The sequence below is a fragment of the Trichomonas vaginalis genome, chromosome IV (genome assembly GCF_026262505.1).
Source record: "Trichomonas vaginalis G3 chromosome IV, whole genome shotgun sequence".
NCBI lineage: Eukaryota > Parabasalia > Trichomonadida > Trichomonadidae > Trichomonas > Trichomonas vaginalis.
In genome coordinates this window covers 21553094-21572497 of record NC_067206.1, presented here as the reverse complement: position 1 = coordinate 21572497, position 19404 = coordinate 21553094, and the positions used below count along the sequence as shown (strand labels likewise).

Genomic DNA, 19404 nt, shown 5'->3' with positions numbered 1-19404 from the left:
TACATTAAATGATGAAAGGTCGTAATTGATAAAATACGTCAGCAAATTATCATAAAATTCCTTTGTGCATGAATCCATTAAATTCTTGAAGTAATCAAATTGACCCTTGAATTTACCATTAACCCTTAAAACTACGTATCTTCTGTCTCCAACTTCAATTTTGACAGGGTAGACGTTGTTAGTTACGAAAATGAAGTTTGCAACGTTCTGTGCTGTTCTTCTGGGTTGATTCTTTTCATTAATTCTAATCTCATTATCCGTAATAATTGATTTCAAAGCGTTGAAGTTTGCGAGTCTATCTTCACCAACATTCTTGAGTTCATTAAGTACAAGAAACATTTTATTTTCAACAACCGAATTGAAATTACCCGTTAGCTCACTTATTTCAGTAATGTTTTTACATGAATAACCAGCGAGAAGTTCAGAAATAATATCTGTAAATCTGTTTTTACCTGTTCCCTGAAGTCCTTTCAAAATAATTGCTGTTTCATTCTTGATTCCAGGATGTTGAATCATTGATGCAATCCAGCCGAGTAGGTATTTATACACTTCATCGTTATTATCACAAATGGCTTCTTTAATGAAATTCATAAACATCTCAATTTTTGAGTAATCAGGCTTTTCAAGAATGTTGTATTTATAACCCTGAAACGTTGAGAAAACATCTGGGGAATCAGATTTAAAGCAAACACCCTTAACGGTTAATGAAGACAATTGATTTAGTAGTACATCCCATGCTGTTATTGTTTTACCTTCTTCTTTAAATAATTTAATCATTTTGAGTGACTCTTTCATGTTTGACTGAAGAACAAATGATATTTGATTCATTTTGTCGTGTATGTTGTAATCTTTCTGAATGAAGTATTTGTTTCCACAATCTACAAAACGGATTACACGTGATAAATCCTCAATTACTTCAGAACTGTTTTTATACTGATGATTTTCAGCCTTGCGTCTAATATCTGTTATCAAAAACGAGTCATCAAGTTTGATATCAAATGTTATTTTTGGCTTACGTAATAAAGGCAAAACGTATTCATCATAATATTCCTTTTGATATAGTTTTAGAATCTTCACTAAAACAAATGGAGAAGTCATTAAATGTGCATATCTACTACGTGCTTTTTCAAAATTACTTTTTGCATTTTCAGTTAAATTGCAGAAGTTATAAACGTTATCGTATGCTTCATTAATTAAATGATTAGGTAACGAATTAATAGCTTGAAACAGTGTGAATAATGTTATTTCTTTTTCTAAATTCATGTTTCCACCGTCATTATGTACTTCAAAATCACAGATGCCATCAACTATGCTTTGAGCTAGTTTATCGTCAATGTTTACATCTTTGTTTTCATTCATTATACTCTTTATTTCTTCATTCTTCTGTTCAACTCTTACCTTAATATTCAAATCATTTAATATATCATTCACTGTTCTGGTTAATGTTGAATCATAACTTCCACGAATGAATGAGTATGTATTGATTGGTTCTGTTGCATTCTTGCGAACTCTTGATTCAGCCATGACTACTAATGAACGCTTTGAATCATCAATAGAAGTCATTATGTCAATATCATAATCATTGCAGGAATAACATTTAATCATTCTGTTCGAAACTGCATAGAAGAAATTAGTGTTGCAATAAATGTGAAGACCTCCTGAAGCGGTTTTAACGATAACATCTTTATCCGAAAGTTTTGATAAAATGTCTTTTCTAACTGTTTCTTTAAGTTCATCATTGTACGATTTATTGATATCAACATCTATAATCGTTAAATTTGAAATTTTATTTACTAATAAAGCCATACCAGTTTTCCTTCCTCTTCCTCCATCATGTTTGAGGTAGTTATGTAAATCAATCTTGTTTTCACCAATTCTTTCGTTGAGGGTTTTAGTTTCTGCCACAACTAATTCCTCAACTAATGAATCAATAACTTTTTCATCAGAAACGATATAGTTGCTGTTGTTGTTTGTTGCCGTCATTTATATAGGAATAAAAAAATAAAAATAATTTTAAAACTAACTTTATTTTTGGACTGCATCATATTTTCGTAAATGTTGTCAAAATGTCATGTTGTCACACTTTTTCAGAGAAGTTAAATGACCTGGTAGCACATGGTAACATGGTAGCACCTTCAGTTCTTCAAAAATAATTCATAACTGCCTTCCTCCTGTGTTGTTGTCAAAATGTCATGTTGTCACACTTTTTCAGAGAAGTTAAATGACCTGGTAGCACATGGTAACATGGTAGCACCTTCAGTTCTTCAAAAATAATTCATAACTGCCTTCCTCCTGTGTTGTTGTCAAAATGTCATGAGGTTAGAAATGAGGTTAGATCTAACCATCTACCCTAAAAATTATTTTTGGTGAATTCAATAAAAATAAATGGTTCATTTACTCACAATATTTTTGTACAAAACAACCCCAAGCTTTTAACTTCTTTTCTGCAGCTTCTAATGCTATCTTAGCGAGTTCATATTCTCTAAATTCTCTCTTTAAATTTTCTTGTTCCCATTGGTCTAGTTCGTATGGAGAATCTCTATAACCATAACATAACTCACGTTCATGTTCTAATTGTTTTTCGCACATTTTTCCAACTTCTTCTTCAAACAAAGGTTTAGCATTCTCTACTGTATCTTCAAGTTCTTCTTCATCTAATTTCTCATGAACTTTCTTGTCTATGGAGTCCATAATATCTTTGACATAAAATGCATACTTTACAGAGCACCATTCAGCAACAAAATGAACGAGGTCAGGATGTATGTAAATACCTTTGAATTCATTTATAACACCCTTAGTAAGCTCATAAAATGCTTGTTTTGAGGTCGAGCCACTTTTGGCTCCACCGTATTCGTTCATCCAAAACTCAAGAATTTCCTGTATTTTAGCACTATTGAGAAATCTGTTTAAATGGTTTAACTTTCCTGCTTCTCTTGCCATCTTTGTTGCATTAATGTAACCATCCTTGTCTCTACGTAAGACTTCAATACCGTTATAAGTGCCTTTTGTGAATGTTTCGCCATTAGATTTGTTAGTGAATGTTTTTGCTTCGACTGACATTTCTGTTCTTACATACAAAATAAAAAAATAAAAATAATTTTAAAACTAACTTTATTTTTGGGTCATTTACATTCATTCCGATGAAGTCATGACAAATCATTTCCTGTGTTGTTGTCAAAATGTCATGTTGTCACACTTTTTCAGAGAAGTTAAATGACCTGGTAGCACATGGTAACATGGTAGCACCTTCAGTTCTTCAAAAATAATTCATAACTGCCTTCCTCCTGTGTTGTTGTCTAAATGTCATGTTGTCTCATTTTTTAAAAGAAGTTAAATGACCTGGTAGCACATGGTAACATGGTAGCACCTTCAGTTCTTCAAAAATAAGTCATAACTGCCTTCCTCCTATGTTGTTGACATAATGTCATGTCGTCAACATGGTAACATGGTAGCACCTTCAGTTCTTCAAAAATAATTCATTATTGAATAACCTAAAAACCATTAACGATAAAATAACTGATAACAAATTTTTATTTTTATATAAATGGATACCCCACAAGCTCAAAATTTACCACGAATCATAACAAGGGAGGAAATGATAAAAATGATGCGAGAACTTGCTAAAAATAACAAACCACTAAAACTGAGAAAATGCGGTTATGCAGTAATGATGGAAAGAGAGATGTTGTCAAAGAGGAATAAAAATTAAATTTGGATTGAGTTTAAAAATTCATCTTTATTAAATTCATCTCTTCCAATCAATTTATTTATTCTATTAAATTCTTTTATTTTTGCTTCACTCAGTTTAAGGATTGAACGGTAAGTTTCTAATTTTTCGATTATTTCTTTATCGTTTTCAACCCCACTGCATTGCGGCTTCTTTTTGTAATAGCATATTTTTGATTTAATTATGTTTAGTTTCTTTTTATATTCATCGTCTGGACTCTTGACTGCTTCGTTGTCACTCATTTCTTACGAAATAAAAAAAATTAAATATTATTTAAATATAATGGAGTAATAAAATAAATCGGAATTTCTATTAATTTATTGTCAACTTCAACTAATGCATTGCCGTTAATATATCTAACAAATTCAGCTATTGTGTCAAATCTTCGTCTTCTTTTTGTCATTGATTTATCAGTTTTTCCATAATCGAGATGAATCAAAACTTTATCCCCTTGTTTAAAATTCATGAGCCCCGAATTAATTTGTTCACGTTTAACATCATTTAACCTTTCCATTTGCTTTCTAATATATTCCCATTCTTTTGAAATATCATTTTTCATTTTCACCGGTTTCATGTTTATTGTTCTATGCCATTATATTATTATAATATATACTAACTGTTGTATGATGGAGTCATGATTTCCATCCCAGTATATCTGACCGTTAACCCCTAACGCATCTCTAAGAGTTCTCATTACCGCATCAACTATTTTATTATGAAACGTATATGGAGAGGATGAGAAGAAAAAATTAATTTGTGGGAAATAATGAGTCATAGCTGCCTGAAATCCTTTATCACCATCACCCCTGATATTATCTACTCTTTCATGATCTAGTAAGTATTGAATAGCTCTTCTTGTTTCCTGTTCTGTTTTCCCTTTCACCGGAATGCAATATAAATATCTAGTGTTAATGTTAATGGCAAATAAATAAGTAACGTTTCCTTTTGAATATTCCAGATGATCGATTTCGTATGAATATGGATATGGAGCAAATGAAGGGCGACTAAATTTTCCTTTAATGGTTGAATTTTTGGGTCAATTGGTTTATTTAATATCTTGAAATCCTTTTTAAAATCTTTTTGTTTCTTTAATGTTTGAAATGGATATAATAAAGTGAATGATGAAGGATTAACTGAAGGAGGCAGGCGGTACTGTCGTTGGAGGTTTTGGTGTTGCAAGTGGTTTAATTTTATCTGCTTTGATTTTGGATTTCATTCCTTCCTTCATTAATTCTGGATGTATTCTATTCATTTGTTTTAAATATGCTGTATATAAAGGTTTGATATACTTTCCCGCTTCGAGTTTATGTGAAGGATGAATTCCAAAAGTTGATCTTCATTTAAAAGTCGGGCTGAATATTGTTTAACTAATGAATCATAAATTAAAGCTTGTGCTTCATTTATGGTCTGAAGAACCTGAGCGTTTTGCGGCTCAGGATTATATAATTTATATAATTCATCAATATCTTCTTCTGTTAATACTTTATTTTTGAAATCTTTCAACTGTTTAAGTTGTGATTTAGTTTTTCCCTTTGAATATTCATTATTTTTAATTTTGTCTTTAATTTTAGAAATTATTCTATCATGATATTTCAAAATTTCATTTTTATAATATGGATAATAATATTCCATATCATTACCCGTTATATTGTTATCATATTTTTGGAGATATGCTTTTAAATCATAATAATCAAGAAAATTTTGATTAAATATTAAATCATCAATTAAATTTTTTAAATGTACGTTATTCATTTATATAAAAATAAAATCAATGTTTTAAGGGTGCCCGCCTCTTTGTCTCTTCTGTGGCATTTCATTAAAAATAAAATTTTAAATTGTATTAAATAAATGGCATACAACACCCATTTTCACAACATACAGCCTTAGTGTGTGCTCCTGTTAATGCAGTCTTACCAATTGTTAAGCGAGTCATTGACCCATTTTTAAGTTGTAAATTAATATTCTGACCATCAAATATCAATTTATCATTTATTATATCCAAATAATTTTTAGGTGTTAATTGTTTATTTTGTCGTAAACTAACACCTTTCATTTTTTGTGCAATCTTTTTAAAATCACTTCCATCAATTGAACCGTTGAATGATGTATAACACTTAGGACATAAAGCAACCATGTTATCACCTTGTTTCTCAATTGCTAAACCCAATAATTTTTTCTCATGTGCTTTTTCTTCAGCTTTATTCTTTAATTTAGGTTTAAATTTCTCATCAAAACAGAAGAAATCAAAAGGTGCGAATTTGAAAATTTTTATCATAAAATTGTTTATCGGTAACAATTGCTTGAAATGCTTGAGTGTTAGGAAGATTTGGGTCGCCAGCGATTGCCCAATAAGATGAATCAGTATCACCTTCAATGAAATGAAAACGATTAACATTCAAGCATTTATACATAAAATCATAAATGAAAACCAAATACCAGTATTTAGCATTATCTAAAGTGAAGAATGCCTCTTGTAAACATGTTTCACATCTATAAAATCTATCTTTGAGCATCATTTGATATGTATCTTCACCTATTTCTCTTATGTTTTTAAACTTATTTGACATACATGCAACGCGTGACTTCTGTGCATTCATTATTTTAGTCTTTGTGTAATTTTGTGTATTCATTGCATCGTAACCATATGATCCATTAAGTGAAATCTTGCAAAATAAACTTTTTCCTTTATTTCCTTCTAATTCAGCCTTTTGTCTTTCGTTCATAAATTCGTTCGCAAATTCATTAAAACAAGTGTTTTTCGTAAATGTTAAAATTGATTGAATATCATCAATGATAAAATGAAATCTGTCGATTAGATACCAAAGATAATAAGAAAAAATGGTTGATATTGGTTGTGTGTTTTGATGCTAATTGAGAATTTTCTCTGTTTCTGGTCAACTGGTAGATTGTTTGATTTCATGTAATTATACATAAAACTGCCAATTGTTTTTTCATCTGTGATAATATCTAAGTTTCTTATTATCGGTAAAAAGTTAATGTAATCATTAATGTATTTTTCATCAATGTGACCCTTTACTTCAGCCACGAATAAATATTTTTTCTTCTAATAATTCCCAGTGCTTTTGCTTTCTTTGTTGCTGTATCACAAATGATAACACCATTCAATCTTCCCGGCATATACATTTTATGGTCAGTATATTGAATGAAATCATGAGGATTAGATGAAAATGATGAAGGATATAATGAATTAAAATCAACACCAACGAAATGAGTCATGATGTTGGTGGTGTCCTCATTTGATACAGTTTTAGTTTCTGGATTATATGAAAGTTTATTAATGTGCGTGATTCCTTTAAGATTTACTCTATGTTGAACATTTGATAAACCACCAGTAATTCCATTACGGAGAATGTGATAAGCTTCAACTGAATCTAAAGTCATTGGTAAATTATTTTTTAATGCATAATTTCTTAAATTGATTCTTAAACGTTGAACATCTTCATCTTTATTTGATTTTACGACATTGCAATAACAACACATTAACTGACAATTTTCTTTGGTATGTGGTTTTTCATTATCTATTCTATCCAATGTTGGTTTATTTGCATATGTAAACGCTTTACCACACATTTTGCATTTAGATGAAAGGATTAAATCGTGATAGTATTGAAAATCATCCATTGAAACATTATTTTTAGTATCTCTTTCTGCTTTTTCATCTTGTTTCTTATATGATTCAATTTTATATTTCCAATACTTTTTCGTTAATTCAAAACTTGATTCCACATTTTCTTCTTCTGGATATGTTTCGTTAGGATTGAAGTTCTTATATGCTAACGCGTAACGAATCATTGAAGCATTCGATGATAAAGAAAGATTATGAAGCATATCAATTTTATAAACAAATGTTTCTTCAATAATTTTATCAATTGGGTCAATCATAATTTCAACATCTTTATTGCAATAATGAATAAAATATTCTAATCTATTCTTAAAGTTTTTAGCATCATTGAGATATATTTGATAATCTGAATCGGATATTGTTTCTTGTGTTAATGCTGAATAAAATGAATCTTTCGTGAATGGTTCCTCTTTATATAATTCTTCTTCGTAATTCTCCCATGTGATGAATTGATAAGGGAAAAAGGATTTAACACGTGATTTATTGTTTCCGAAATCTTGAGTGAATTGGTCTAATGTTCCACCCGCTATATAATTTCTGATGTCAATAAATCTCAATTCATATGGAATGTTTGTTTTCTTTACAATGATTTGCTTAAATTGTGAAGATGAACCCAGCATTGATTTTATTTTCCATTTTGCAGTGTTTAAATCACGAAGAATTAAATTTAAATCAAACTTTCCCGAATTAAAACCAATGATATTCACTTTATTAAATTCTTCATCTAAAAGCTCTTTCATTGCTTCCTTTTGTTTCTCATTTAATGTATTCATTAATTCTTCATATTGTTCAATATTTGATTTAGCAACTAATGAACAGGTTGAAAATAAAAATTCAATCCAATCAGAGATGAACGAATCACTTGATGTTAAGCAAAAATTCCTCGTAAATGTTTTATCACGGTCTACGACCTCGCCGCTTTGCGGCTTTATTTTGACAGTTGATGATACCATAAATGGTTTTAAGTAAGCGTTCAAAGTTGCACACTCAGAAAGTTGTAATTCTTCTTTAGTCTCTAATGTTTCAAAGTCAAAAGTAATATAATATCTTGTCGGTTTATAATATTTCTGCAAATTGTGAGCTAATAACCACTGATATATCTTCTGTTTCGTAATATGTGGTGCATATGGTTGCTGTGTCTTTTGCAACTGAACGTCTTGAATTAATCTTCCATTATTTTCTTTACATTTCTCACAATGCTTTAAAAATCTTCTTTGGTTTTTCCTTTCTGGATCATCACGGATAGAATAAACTTCTTCTTTGCAAAAGGGGCAAACTTTATATCCTGTGAGTGCTTCAACGTCTGTAATTCTGTCAGCGTGAAGTTTTCCACATGGACTCTGTGTTAATAAAATATTTACTGTTTCAAATTCTGGATCTATCATTATTGATTCCACTAATGGAAAGTCTACCTTGTTAATGTCTACGTCTTCTGGTTGAGGGTCACAATAATAAAAATCAATATTAACGTTTAACATTCTTGCTAACCTCTCACTTTCTGATGAAATGTCAAATCCTTCATATGCATCTATGGCTTCATTTAAATAACTTCTACGAGTTTTAGGATTAACACCATCAGGAATGTTATAGAAGCGTTTAAATAACCTTCTACCTTCGGCTCTTATTTGATTATCATTCATTTTAGCTGTTCCATTTTTGTTCATTTATGTAAGAATAAAAATTAAAAAATAAATAAAAATAAAGTTTATTTTTATTTAAAGTCCGAGACTCAGAGAGTCCAGGGCTAAAGTCCATAAAATGAATTAAGAACACATAAATTTTTATCATCTGCGACGTGACGAATACATTTTAATTTACTCAAGAATGCGTACCCTGATACATTAAATCTAATTCCTGTCTTATTTAATTTCACAACTTTGAAAAGGAATGTATGAATAGCTATAAAATGATGAGAAGATGTTTTATGGGTTGCTTCCATTTTTTCTGAAATAAATGAATAAATATAATGCTTATACGTTTTCATATCTTTTATATTCTTGATAACGAATGGTATAGACCTTTCCACTTCGTCTTCCTTCGGTGCTGTTCTTTCATATGAAACATTATTGGTATCTTCAATAATGAAACCACAATCGCATAAAATTTTATATGTACCAATTGTTTCTTTTGATATTTTATCTAACAAATCAAAAACTTTATCAACACCTGTACATTTATTTAAATAATAATTTGTGTAAATATCATGGTCTTCTTTCTTAATCGTATTTGTTGCATATGTTACATTTTTCAGTGCTTTTTTGAATTTTTCAGAATCAAGAGGAGGTGAAAGTAATATACATGGATAATCTCCATCGTCAATAAACTGAAGCTTATGTTTATGAATAAATTTTGTGCCTTCTTCTGAAAGTGTTTCGTCAATATCACCATCTAATAAATTTTTAGTAGATTCCAAAAAGTAATTTTTATATCTTTCCTCATGTGATTTTTGAACTTCTGATTCTGAAGCTGGGATATTCATTAAACCCTCTACTTCATTCTCAGCATTTCTCAATTCACTAATTCTTTCATCTATTTCATTTCTTAATTGTTCCAATTTCTCAATCTCATCGTTATAATATTCATCTTGTTTAATTTTTTCTTCAAAATATTCAGGAGGTGTTTCAAGGCTCTCTGAGCCCAGGTCCTCTGGACCATAAAGAGGAATATTCTCCTGTTTTTCAACTTTTTTGGGATATAAATATCTCATTATAGCCTTTTTAGTAATTGGTCCGTTATATTTAAATTCATTCAACAATCTGGAAAACTCTTTCACATTCTGCATATATGTTGGATAAGAACCGTCTCCAAAATTTTCTAAAATATTTTCTAATTCTGAATTAGTGAACTTTAAAGATTTCAATGAATTAGTTGTTATACTCATTTATTATAAAATAAAAAATAAAAAAATAAATTTAACTTAGTTTTAATTTTACGTAAGAAGTCAATTTTATTTTTTTTTATTTCGTTATGTTTGGGCTGAGTGTAAATGTCTTACAATTTTGAAAATTTTTTAAATCTTGATTTATTCAAAAACGTAAGAATAAAAACCGTAAGAATCATACATTTTTTACTTCATATGTTAAAAAAAATGATACAAAATCGTTCTATATTGTATGAATTCTTACGTTTACAAAAAAAGTCACACAACCCGTCCACATATACTACTGTAATCATCAAAATAAACGTCTACTTGTTTAACCTGGGTGAGAATTGGTGAAAGTTTATCCATTAATTGATTCACAGTCACGAATTTTGTTCCGTTCATTTCTTACGAATTAAAAAAATAAATTATTCAAAAATGTAAGACATTAATTTTTAAAGTTTATTTTTTTTAAATTTTTTTATTTTTTATTTCATTATGGTAGTGAATCTTTCATTCATGAAAATAATTATTTCTAATTTCTTTTATTCTCTCGTACATACTAGATTTGAAGAATTCGGAACTTTTACCATAATCTCCTAAATGTTTTCTTATCCCTAACGTGTGCCAGTTATTATATGAAACTGAATAAACTTTATCTTTATCTTTACACCTTTCATTACTTCCAATATATTTATATCTCAGTTTTGATTTAGCATTTTCATATTCATTAGCGTTTAATAATTCACAGTCTTCCTTTTTAAATTGATGTTTAAGATATTCAGGATTTAATACTCTACGTTTATATGCTCCTAACTTAGTTCTAAAGGTTTTTCTACAAAATTTAGGAATTCCATCCTCTTTAATGTCATCAATGATTTCCATTTCATTATTTTCAATTTCTTCTTCTCGTTTATGAGGTCTTTGATTATGACTCCATTGATTCCATGAAATTAAATATTCTTTATCATTATATTATACCTCATTAGCTTATTTTGGCTTTCATATTCATTTAATAATTCACAATCTTCATTTTTAAATTGAAGTTTAACCCATTCAGGATTTAAACAATGTTTAATTAATCGCGGAATATCTGACATCATCTATATATAGCTTCTTTTATAAAAGATAAAAAATAAATTATTTTAAAATTAATGTTAATTTTTTAATGATTTATAAATAAATATATTTTAATGCATCGTCTATATATAGATGTAACAAAAAAAGTCACTAAACCCGTCATATCCTACTACTCACAATTCAAAGAAATTAACGACGTACTAAATCAGCTCAATCAGCTTAGAAAGAAGAGACATGATGTTCGTTTACTTACGGCTTCTCTTAAGGGTCGCGTTGAAAATCATTCAAAGAAGGGAGATCCAGCTGAAGTTGCTGAATTACGCATTAGATACGAAAACAGCAATGCAGAACTTGATATTCTTACTAAGAAGTTTGTTACTTGTGTAAATAACTTCTGGGACAATAGACATCTTATATTTGAGCCAATCATGGAAGAAATGTCCAAATTAACATTCAATTTGTGTAAAGATCTATACGAACCTACTCAGTTCATGATGATGAGTGTTCCTCGTGAATTGTTGACAACGGATTTCTTGAAGAATGATCAAGAGAACTAGAATTCTTGATATTCAGCATGCACTTTATAAGTAATACTTTATAATAATTTTATTCTTTTACCCGTCTGGTTTCCCTCAATCCAAAATTGTAAATTGTAAACCTTTCAAAATTATTAAATTTTTCTTTTTTCCACTACATTATGTTAGAAGAAGACGTTATTGCTTTCGATGATGATCCTACTAACCCACACCTATTTACAAAGGTTCGTGGTGTATTTGCTTGTGAGAAGCGAGTTATGCTCATTGGCCCTTCAAATTCTGGAAAAACAACATTTCTGACCCAATTAAAAGGCATGTCAACGCCAAATTTTGGTCAATCTGATTACGATAACTTCAGATCGATTATATCAGATAACGTTGTTTCGTTTTTGCAACAGACTGTCGATGCAATCGAAAGAAAAGAGGTAGAAATACCTCCACCATTAAGGAAAGCAGTTGATCCATACTGTAACATACGTACAAGTGGCATTGATCTTGATACTAATGATATAAGAAGATTAAAAGCGATTTATGCATCGCAATTTATGCAGAAAGAAATGGCCCCTCTTGCTGATATTCAACACCAACATATCAACTACATTATGAGAAATCTTGATGCTTTATTAAATCCAGAATATCAACCTACTTTAAATTCAATGACCAGAGTAAGAGTAAGGACAGTTGGAGTGAACCGAAAAGCCTTTGCTCATGGAGACGATATTATACAAGTACTAGACTGTGGCGGCGCCAGATCTGAAAGAGGAAAAATTCATTTGAATACCGACATTTCAAAGATTATATTTTTTGTTTCATTAAGTGACTTCGATCTTCCTCTCTACGAAATTGACACTGTCAATAGATTTGATGATGCACTTGAGTTTTATCAACAGATTTGTCAAGATCCACTTTACGAAAGATGCCAAATCTCATTGATTTTGACTCATATTGATAAGTTAAAGGATAAACTTCAGCCCGATGGCCCATTTATTCAGAGATTCCCTAATTTTTCTGGAAATCTTTCAGATCCAATTGAATGCGCTAATTATATTGGCTCAACGTTTGTATCTTCTACAACAAGGCAAGTCAATTATTACATATGTAACCTTATTGATTCAAATACAACGCGTGAATTAATCAAAAAATTAATTCCTTTCCATTGATCTATATTTGTTTGAAATAAACTCATCTGTCTGTACTTTTTCGATTCCAAATAATGTTTTTTAAAGATATAATACCTTTTTTTAAAGAACAAAAAATTATTAAAAAAATTAAATTACTTTGATGATTTTGATTTCTTACCTGGTGTCTCAGAACCATTTTCAGTGTAAATGGATGTCTCGACGCCAAAGTCTGAACGAGAAAAGACGATCGCATAAATCGTCTTTTCATCGATACGATATCTAAATCTATCGGTAATACTTAGCGGAAATACTGAGCTTCTATCCCAGCGCTTTGCGAGGATTCTTGCAATCTGTATCTTGTTAGGAGAAAGGAATAAGATATCTCCGCCATTTTTAAGTCTAATGAGCATGAAATTATCAGTTTGATGAGATAAGCATACCTGATCTATGTTGTGGCATGATGCCTTCTTTTTGAGATTTGCAGATTGTTCTTTGAATAAATAAATTTGAGACTTTGTAATGATAAGAACGAATGGAACAAGTTTAAATTCAGTATGGACGAGCAAAACTCTCTCTGAATACTCAACATTATCTTGATCGTGGTTATCGGCAAGTGTCTGCATATATTTTTTATCAGTACTAAGTACAAAGCGAATGGTACTTGTGCCTTTCGATGCACTGCTGTTCCTCCTCCGCTTTCTTCTCAGTTTGAGTTCCAGGTTTTGAGCTTCAGACTTTCCCAAATCCATTTTATATTTATTGTCACGTTTTGAAATGACATTCACCTAAAATTCTTCAAATATTGATTGTATCACAAAACCAATAGGATATTTAGATTATTTAAAAAATATATGATAATTTCATTGTTTTAAAATTACATTATTCCTTCTTGAAATTTCCAAATTTTTTTAAAAAATCAAAAAATAAAAAAAATTCTCTAATACTTTAATTTGATATTTTAAAATTTGTAAAAATTTGGAATTTACATATAAGGGTTTCGTTTTGCTAAAATTGTCACTTTTATAGCATATTTGTTTTTGGATGTTTTGCGAAACCAAAAAAAAACTATGATATACAATGTGTGTGTAAAGAAAATACTTTATTTACTAGTTAAAAAATCATTTGGTATTGATCAAGTTATTTTTTCTGGATAAGATATTATATGGATAATTGGATAGAAAATACAATTATATAATCTTGTACCTGGTTTAATTAAGCTAATTGTCATCAGAAACTTGTAATTTTTATGAATTTCAGATTTTCTTTTCATTACTGCTTTTCTTAATAGGTCAAGTTCTTATTTACGTTATAAAGTATGATATTTACAAATATCAAGTTATCGTGTTTTTTGAGAAATTATGAGAAACAAACAAAAATGAAAAAGATAGGAATAGCAATGAATAGTGATGTGGGTATAGAAAATGTAAGAGATATGAATGCAAAGCAATCAGTATTTAGGACATTGACCATAGATTTCGAAAAAAAATGCTGCATATTGAGCGAAAACTATGATTATATTATAAGGCTGTCATTTAAAGCATAATGAAACTATTCCCTTTTCATTTTAATCGAATAAGAAAGTAAAGACTTTTGAATTAGCTAGAAACTGATGAGATGTTTTCACAAATCAGATTTTTAATCTCTATAATGCATAATTCACTCAATATCTCAATTTTGATATTGCGAGATAATTATAGGGTTGTTAGATTCCCGACGATAGGTGTCTTGGAAGATTTGCCTGGTGTAATCATAGTGTCTTTAAATCAAAAATTTTATTTTGGAGTTAGTTTTAATGATTTTTCAATAAAAAACATTTCTAAAACAAGAAAATAAAACAAGAAAATAAAACGATAAAATATTTATATTTTATATAATGATCTTATATATTTAAAATAAATATCATTTTATTTTTTCATTGGTGTCTGTCAAACCATAATACACTATTCAAAAATTCAATGTGTCTTGCGGTTTCAAAAGACACCTTCAAATTGAACGATAGCACAGACACTATTGAATTTTACCCATTGCATTTAGTTTTTACCCTTTTTATTTTTAAGAATTAATGACTGAAACAGCCGTTTTGCTATGACCTCAATCACTTTTATTTATTATTTTAAATATTATTTAATTTTATTATTTGAATAGGCCAACTTATATTGAGAAGCTCAATTTGAGACCACTTAATACATTGAAATATCATAAATATTGAAATATTAAAAAGTGTATTTCAAAATATTGAAATTATAAAAATTTATAATACTGAAATTGAGACAAATTAATAAATTCAATGTGTTTTTTTTTTGAAATAACTCTCAAATATTATTTTTTTGTTTATTTAATGATGAATAAATAGATTGCTTTAGTCAATCATAAAAACTAAATTTAAGTTTAAAATAATGAAAGGATAATTTGATCGTTTATTAAAATACAATTATTTTTGATGATTTGCAAGAATCTTTGAAAAGAATATAATATAGGTTCTATTTTTGTAAAATTTATCCAAATCATGTATTACATAAAATACGATTAAAACGATGAAAGAACCAAAAAGTGTGTTTTGTGTTTTGTTGTTGCGTGTTGGATGCGGGATCCTGTTATTTCCGAAATCGACAAAAAATTTGGAAATTTAATTTCCGAAATCGAAATTATATTAATGTTTTTAATATTCTTATATCAAAAGGATTAAAGTTCATTAAGAGAAAAACAATTCTTCTTCTTCAATCTATTGGCGCATTTATTTCTACACGCCAATAAGGAAGGGAAAATTATAAGACACCATGGTGTCTTCAAAACGCTAATTTTTGATATTTTTAACAACCCTAGATATTTAGTAGTAGGATATGAAGGGTTGTGTGACTTTTTTTGTTACATCTGTAATAAACAGAAATTCATCAAAAGTGACAGCTCTCAATTTTTTGACATTTGTAAATTCTAAATTGAATGAGAAAAATGAAATAATACTAAGCATAATACAATATTCTAGATTTAATTATAATTAGGAAAAAGTTAGTTTTGAGAGTACTTTTCATAGGCATATAGAATGAAATCTTCTGAAAAATAATATCACATAAACTCATATTATTTTCTAATATATAACTATTTTATATAAAAATCAAATTCAATGATCTTAAAAGCGAAGGATAAACCTCAAAATTTACGAATATAATGAGTGGGAATATAATGCTTATCTATCATAAAACCATATGAAATATCAATTTTTTGCTTTACGCCTAATTTTTGACGACAATTAGCAAAAAATGTTAAATGTTAACACTCGTCCATTTGAATATGAAAAATAAAATTGACTTTGATTAAATGTTTTTATTTATCATGCAATTCTTCTTGCGACCAAAGATTTGAATAAAATTTCAAAAAATAAGATAGCTTTAAAAATAATATACGGTAGTGTTTACTAATAGATGAATAGTATATAAATTCTATTAAAATGGATTTGATCCAAAAAAATATAAAACCAAAAATAATTGTTATATTTAAATGAAGAAGTAATTTAAAACGATTTTATTTATGATCAAATTTTATATATTTTTTTGGATCAAATCCATTTTAATAGAATTTATATATATTCATCTATTAGTAAACACTACCGTATATATTATTTTTTAAGCTATCTTATTTTTTGAAATTTTATTCAAATCTTTGGTCGCAAGAAGAATTGCATGATAAATAAAAACATTTAATCAAAGTCAATTTTATTTTTCATATTCAAATGGACCGAGTGTTAACATTTAACATTTTTTGCTAATTGTCGTCAAAAATTAGGCGTAAAGCAAAAATTGATATTTCATATGGTTTTATGATAGATAAGCATTATATTCCCACTCATTATATTCGTAAATTTTGAGGTTTATCCTTCGCTTTTAAGATCATTGAATTTGATTTTTATATAAAAGTTATATATTAGAAAATAATATGAGTTTATGTGATATTATTTTTCAGAAGATTTTGTGTTCTTCTTCAAAATTTTATTTTTTTATTAAAAAGAATCTTTACAAAATATACATTTACTTTCATTAATATTTAAAAACGTGCTCTATCAAAAGTTCCAAAAATTCAATATTTTAGCTTTTCTGAGGTGTCACTTTTGATGAATTTCTGTTTACAACACATCTATATATAGACGATGCATTAAAATATATTTATTTATAAATCATTAAAAAATTAACATTAATTTTAAAATAATTTATTTTTTTATCTTTTATAAAAGAAGCTATATATAGATGATGTCAGATATTCCGCGATTAATTAAACATCATTTAAATCCTGAATGGAATCAATGGAGTCATAAACGAGTAAAAGAAATTAGAAATAATTATTTTCATGAATAAAATAAACTTTAAAAATTCATGTCTTACGAAAAATTAAAACTTAGTTATGTTTATTATTTTATTTTTTTATTTTGTATGAAATGAGCGTCAAAACTAACAACGTTAAAAAATTAGGATTCACAAACGAGGAAATAAAGGATATATTAGAGGAGGTAGGTTATGAAGTTGATAAATATTATTTAAGAAATTGTCAAAAATTCGCGGAGTTATTAAATGATTTAGATTATGATGGAAAAATGAATAAAGATGATGTTATAAATTTCTTATATCCCACATCTGAAGAAGAAAAACCTAAAGAACCTGATGTTTTCCCCGAATATTATGAAGAACGATTAAAGATGATGAATACAATGAAATTGAAAGACTGAAAAAAATAAGAGATGAAATAGATGAAAAAATTAAGGAATTAAGAGAAGTTGAAAAATATAATGAAAATGAAGTAGAGGGTTTAATGAATATCCCAGCTTCAGAATCAGAAGTTCAGAAATCTCACGAAGAAAGATATAAAAATTATGTCTCAGAATCAACACAAAATTTATTAGATGGTGAAATAGACGAAACACTTTCAGAAGAAGGTACTAAATTTATTCGTAAACATAAGTTACAATTTATTGATAATGAAGAATACCCCTGTATCCTACTTTCACCCCCTCTCGATTCTGAGAAATTCAAAAAAGCTCTTAAAAACGTGACATATGCAACTAATACGATTAAGAAAGAAGATCATGATATTTACACAAATTATTATTTAAATAAATACACAGGTGTTGATAAAGTTTTTGATTTATTAGATAAAATATCAAAAGAAACCATTGGAACCTATAAAATTTTGTGTGATTGTGGTTTCATTATTGAAGATACCAATAATGTTTCATATGAAAGAACAGCACCGAAGGAAGACGAAGTTGAAAGGTCTATACCATTCGTTATTAAGAATATAAAAGATATGAAAACGTATAAGCATTATATTTATTCATTTATTTCAGAAAAAATGGAAGCAACCCATAAAACATCTTCTCATCATTTTATAGCTATTCATACATTCCTTTTCAAAGTTGTGAAATTAAATAAGACAGGAATTAGATTTAATGTATCAGGGTACGCATTCTTGAGTAAATTAAAATGTATTCGTCACGTCGCGGATGATAAAAATTTATGTGTTCTTAATTCATTTTACGGACTTTAAAAAAATAAACTTTATTTTTTAATTTTTTATTCTTACATAAATGAACAAAAACGGAACAGCTAAAATGAATGATAATCAAATTAGAGCAGAAGGTAGAAGGTTATTTAAACGCTTCTATAACATTCCTGATGGTGTTAATCCTAAAACTCGTAGAAGCTATTTAAATGAAGCAATAGATGCATATGACGGGTTTGACATTTCATCAGAAAGTGAGAGATTAGCGAGAATGTTAAATGTTAATATTGATTTCTATTATTGTGATCCTCAACCAGAAGACGTGGACATAAATAAGGTAGACTTTCCATTAGTGGAATCAATAATGATAGATCCAGAATTTGAAACAGTAAATATTTTATTAACACAGAGTCCATGTGGAAAACTTCACGCTGACAGAATAACAGACGTTGAAGCACTCACCGGCTATAAAGTTTGTCCATATTGTAAAGAAGAAGTTTATTCTATCCGTGATGATCCAGAAAGGAAAAACCAAAAGAAGATTTTTAAAGCATTGTGAGAAATGTAAAGAAAATAATGGAAGATTAATTCAAGACGTTCAGTTGCAAAAGACACAGCAACCATATGCACCACATATTACGAAACAGAAGATATATCAGTGGTTATTAGCTCACAATTTGCAGAAATATTATAAACCGACAAGATATTATATTACTTTTGACTTTGAAACATTAGAGACTAAAGAAGAATTACAACTTTCTGAGTGTGCAACTTTGAACGCTTACTTAAAACCATTCATGGTATCATCAACGGTTAAATTAAACGATAAAACATATACGAGGAATTTTTGCTTAACTTCGAGTGATTCTTTTATTTCTGATTGGATTGAGTTTTTATTTTCAACCTGTTCATTAGTTGTTGAATCAAATATGAGTCAATACAATGAATTA

The 19404-nt window shown here is 28.5% G+C and overlaps 8 protein-coding genes across 8 annotated transcripts, besides 6 other annotated features; 2 read left to right on the top strand and 6 right to left on the bottom strand.

Annotated features, from left to right (window-relative positions):
* Nucleotides 1–10319: part of a mobile genetic element that runs on past the window's edge.
* Nucleotides 935–1806, bottom strand: TVAGG3_0141920 (Prim-pol domain family; the record flags this gene model as incomplete). Its single annotated transcript, XM_051224301.1, has 1 exon — nucleotides 935–1806. A coding segment is annotated over one exon (872 nt), but the record flags the coding sequence as incomplete, so codon positions are not given.
* On the bottom strand, nucleotides 2580–3060 carry TVAGG3_0141910 (KilA, N-terminal/APSES-type HTH, DNA-binding family; the record flags this gene model as incomplete). The annotated part of the gene is made up of 1 exon (XM_051224300.1): nucleotides 2580–3060. A coding segment is annotated over one exon (481 nt), but the record flags the coding sequence as incomplete, so codon positions are not given.
* On the bottom strand, nucleotides 6825–7630 carry TVAGG3_0141900 (DNA/RNA polymerase superfamily; the record flags this gene model as incomplete). The annotated part of the gene is made up of 1 exon (XM_051224299.1): nucleotides 6825–7630. A coding segment is annotated over one exon (806 nt), but the record flags the coding sequence as incomplete, so codon positions are not given.
* Nucleotides 7669–8848, bottom strand: TVAGG3_0141890 (DNA/RNA polymerase superfamily; the record flags this gene model as incomplete). The annotated part of the gene is made up of 1 exon (XM_051224298.1): nucleotides 7669–8848. A coding segment is annotated over one exon (1180 nt), but the record flags the coding sequence as incomplete, so codon positions are not given.
* TVAGG3_0141880 (uncharacterized protein) lies at nucleotides 9115–10251 on the bottom strand (the record flags this gene model as incomplete). Its single annotated transcript, XM_051224297.1, has 1 exon — nucleotides 9115–10251. The coding sequence occupies one exon, from the start codon at nucleotides 10249–10251 to the stop codon at nucleotides 9115–9117; it is 1137 nt and encodes a 378-aa protein (XP_051109283.1).
* Nucleotides 10320–11423: 1104 nt separating the features above from the next.
* TVAGG3_0141860 (BAR/IMD domain-like family) lies at nucleotides 11424–11886 on the top strand (the record flags this gene model as incomplete). The annotated part of the gene is made up of 1 exon (XM_001296151.1): nucleotides 11424–11867. One exon carries the CDS (start codon nucleotides 11424–11426, stop codon nucleotides 11865–11867), a length of 444 nt encoding a protein of 147 aa, XP_001296152.1.
* A 121-nt stretch (nucleotides 11887–12007) lies between these two features.
* TVAGG3_0141850 (G-protein beta/gamma-subunit complex binding) lies at nucleotides 12008–13006 on the top strand (the record flags this gene model as incomplete). The annotated part of the gene is made up of 1 exon (XM_001293930.2): nucleotides 12008–13006. One exon carries the CDS (start codon nucleotides 12008–12010, stop codon nucleotides 13004–13006), a length of 999 nt encoding a protein of 332 aa, XP_001293931.2.
* Nucleotides 13007–13119: 113 nt separating this feature from the next.
* TVAGG3_0141840 (Class I myosin TH-1 domain family) lies at nucleotides 13120–13716 on the bottom strand (the record flags this gene model as incomplete). The annotated part of the gene is made up of 1 exon (XM_001293929.1): nucleotides 13120–13716. The coding sequence occupies one exon, from the start codon at nucleotides 13714–13716 to the stop codon at nucleotides 13120–13122; it is 597 nt and encodes a 198-aa protein (XP_001293930.1).
* A 2125-nt stretch (nucleotides 13717–15841) lies between these two features.
* Nucleotides 15842–15878: a mobile genetic element.
* Nucleotides 15842–15878: a terminal%2Cinverted (terminal inverted repeat of Banshee-A3 transposon ID:TVAGG3_0141830).
* Nucleotides 15879–17054: 1176 nt separating this feature from the next.
* Nucleotides 17055–17092: a mobile genetic element.
* Nucleotides 17055–17092: a terminal%2Cinverted (terminal inverted repeat of Banshee-A3 transposon ID:TVAGG3_0141820).
* Nucleotides 17093–17254: 162 nt separating this feature from the next.
* Nucleotides 17255–19404: part of a mobile genetic element that runs on past the window's edge.